General features: G+C 31.3%; 1 protein-coding gene across 1 annotated transcript in view; it reads left to right on the forward strand.

Annotated features, from left to right (window-relative positions):
• Positions 1-3,224, forward strand: part of CPD (carboxypeptidase D) — a 57,760-nt gene that overhangs the window by 24,932 nt on the left and 29,604 nt on the right. The window contains exon 9 of the mRNA XM_006925041.3: positions 2,928-3,037. Within this exon, the coding sequence (XP_006925103.1) occupies positions 2,928-3,037 (110 nt within the window). The remainder of the gene's footprint in view (positions 1-2,927; positions 3,038-3,224) is intronic.

The raw sequence follows: 3,224 nt of genomic DNA on the forward strand, positions 1-3,224 counted from the left end.
TATATAATAAGAGGTCAAGATTAAAAATTATCACAATTTCCAGCTAGGGTTGTGTGAATAAGAGTGACAGTGTCAGTACCCAAGAGAACTTAAAACATCTGTCTACACATAAACTTGTATGAAATGTTCATAGTAGAATTATTCATAATAATCAAAAAGTATAAAAAACCCAAATGTTTATCAACTGATGATTAGATTAAAAAATGTGGTATAGCCACACCATGTAATATTATTTGGCCATGAAAAGGGATGAAGTACTGATGTATGATGTAACGTAGATGAGCCTTGAAAACATGCTAAAGTGATAGAAGCCAGAAATAAGAAATCATGTATTATATGATTACATTTTTATAAATTTCAGAATAGGCAGGTCCATAGAGATAAGGAAGAAGTGGATAGTAGTTTGAGGGAATGGGAAGTGACTACTATGGGTATACTTTTATTAAGAGGTGATGAAATGTTCTGTAATTAGATAGTAGTGAAGGTCGTACAACGCTGTGACTATACTAAACAACATTGCATTATATAATTTAAATGGATGAATTGTATGGTATGTGAATTATATCTCAATTAAAGAAATTTAAAAGCAGCTTTCAATTTAGAAGGATTTTTGAAAGACTACAGAAAAGTAAATTCCTTTTTGTAAATTTCGATACTAATTTTTTTATTGAGGTGAAATTCATATAACATATAATTAACCACATTAAAGTGAACTATACAGTAATTTTTTCAGTATATTCACAATGTTGTGCAACCACCATCTCTATCTAGATCTATAATGTTTATATCTCCTCACCCATTAAGGAGATGCTTCCTGTTCTCCCCTCCCCTCCCCTCAAGCTCTGGTACCTACCAGTCTGTATTCTGAGTCTGTGGACTTGCCTATTTTGGATATTTCTTAGAAATGGAATCATACAATACGTGGCCTTTTTTGTCTGTCTTCTTTCAATTAGCATAATGGTTTCAAGCTTTGTTCATATTATAGCTTCATTCCTTTTTATGGCTGAATAATATTCCATTGTATGCATATACCTCAATTTGTTTCTCCATTTCTCCATCGGTGGATATTTAGGTTGTTTCCATTCTTTTACTATTATGAATAATACTGCTGCAAACGTTGGAGTACAATATCTATTTGAGTCCCTGTTTTCAATTCTTTTGGGTAATTTTGTGTTTAGCTTTTTGAGGGACTGCCAAACTGTTTTCCACGGTTACTGAACTTTTTAAAATTCCAACCAATGGGTTCCAATTTCTCCACATCCTCCTCAATACTTGTTATTTATTGATTTATTTTTATAGTCATTCTAGTGGGTGAAAAGTGGCATCTCATTGTGATTTTGATTTGCATTTCCCTGATGACTAAAGATGCTGAGCATCATTTCGTGTTCTTTTTGGCTACTTGCATATCTTCTTTGGAGAAATATCTGTTCATGTCTTTTGCCTATTTTTAATTTTTTGGAGGGGTCTTTTTGCTGAATTGTAGTACTTCTTTATATAATCTGGATTCTAGACCCTTATCTGATTGCTGATATCTGATTTGAAAATATTTCCTCCCATTCTATAGGTTATATTTTAACTTCCTTAATAATGTCCTTTGATGCATAAAAGCTCTTAATTATGACAAAGTCAAATTTATCTACTTTTTTTTTCATTGCTTATGCTTTTTGTGTCGATACTAATTATTTAAAAAAATTATTTCATAGAAGTATTAAGTCTTTTGTGGCCTGTGAGGTTTTTTGTTTTTTGTTTTTTGTTTTTTTTTGCCTTTTGAAAATTAGCCATTTGAGAAACAGTATTGAGTAGAAACTGATGTTGACTTTTTTTGGTTTGAATTTTTAGATATGGGTGAAATTAAATTTTTTAAAGAAATTTGTCTAAGAAGAGGTGTTGAAATACACTTGTTCTTGTTAGAACTATTTTGGGAAATAGAATGAGCATAGTTTTCACACTTTTTAAAGAAGATTTTTTCTAAATATATAAGTGTTTCTGGTATTTGTTATTACAGGATTACTTCATCTGAGTTCAAGTTGAATATATTCCTTTACTTCCATTCTCATGAAATGGCATGATAAAAAAGGCAAAGATGAATGGCTTAGTAGAGGCAGAATAAATGAACAAATAGACAAATGAAAATAAGTGACTAATAGGAAAATAAAGGCTTCGATCCTGTAGTGGGGGAGTGGGCATGTGTAGTTCAGGGTTCTTGTCTGAGAAACACCCTAACTGCTTTATGACTTGTGGGGAGCATGAAGAGAGTTGATATCTTTTACATATGTTTCAAAGCATCACTTTATTTACCTCAAGTCATGAAAAATTATATGATAAAACTCCAATTAACTAATTTTTAATACAAGATATATTTTAATACAAGAGATATTTTTAGCATTTTTTTTGTTTTGAGTGTAGGTCTGGACTGGCTTTGCTATCCATACATAAGCCATTTAACCTCTTTGATTTAGACTCCACATCTGCAAAATAAGATGGATAGGTTAATTGGACTTCAAGGGTCCTTTCTTATTTTAAAATTCTATGACCTCAAAATGTCTGAATTTTACTGAAAAAAGTGTCAAATTTTGCTCAAATTTTCTGATCCTAAATATTATAAAAGTAAAATTGTTTACATTAAGCCTGTATATTTTAAAGTTCAGCTCTGACATGTATATTATATCCTGTAAGTTCAGATTAATTCTCAGGACCTTTCCAGTTAAGTCAACCTGTAAGTGTCATGTATAGATATTTAATATTTCACTTATCTACTTTGATTTTCTGTTGAAGAAATTAGCAGCTTTTTCATTTCTATTGAAGAAATTAGCCTTGGAAAATAGTATTGGTTTCCTGTCTCTGGCAGTATTGTCCAAAATTTACTTTATGTTAGTGATCCTTCTTGAAACAGATAACATAATACATTTTCCTCTTTTTCCTTGTAGGGTCTTTGGTGGTTAATTACCCTTTTGATGATGATGAACAAGGGCTTGCCACATACAGTAAGTCACCAGATGATGCTATATTTCAACAAATAGCACTTTCTTATTCCAAGGTAAGCTTGTGCTTAAACATAATGAGCTAGACAACCAATTCTGTCATTTAAAAAAATGCATTAAAACAAAATCTTGCAAGTCTCAGGTTAAGTGCTTTCTTCTCAGTTAAGCCTTCCATGATTCCTTTCAGGCAGCCTTCTTACCTTTCTCCTCTATTTTTCAACTCACTTTTTAACAAACTATATG

This window comes from Pteropus alecto, unplaced genomic scaffold, assembly GCF_000325575.1.
Source record: "Pteropus alecto unplaced genomic scaffold, ASM32557v1 scaffold98, whole genome shotgun sequence".
In the NCBI taxonomy this organism is placed as follows: domain Eukaryota; kingdom Metazoa; phylum Chordata; class Mammalia; order Chiroptera; family Pteropodidae; genus Pteropus; species Pteropus alecto.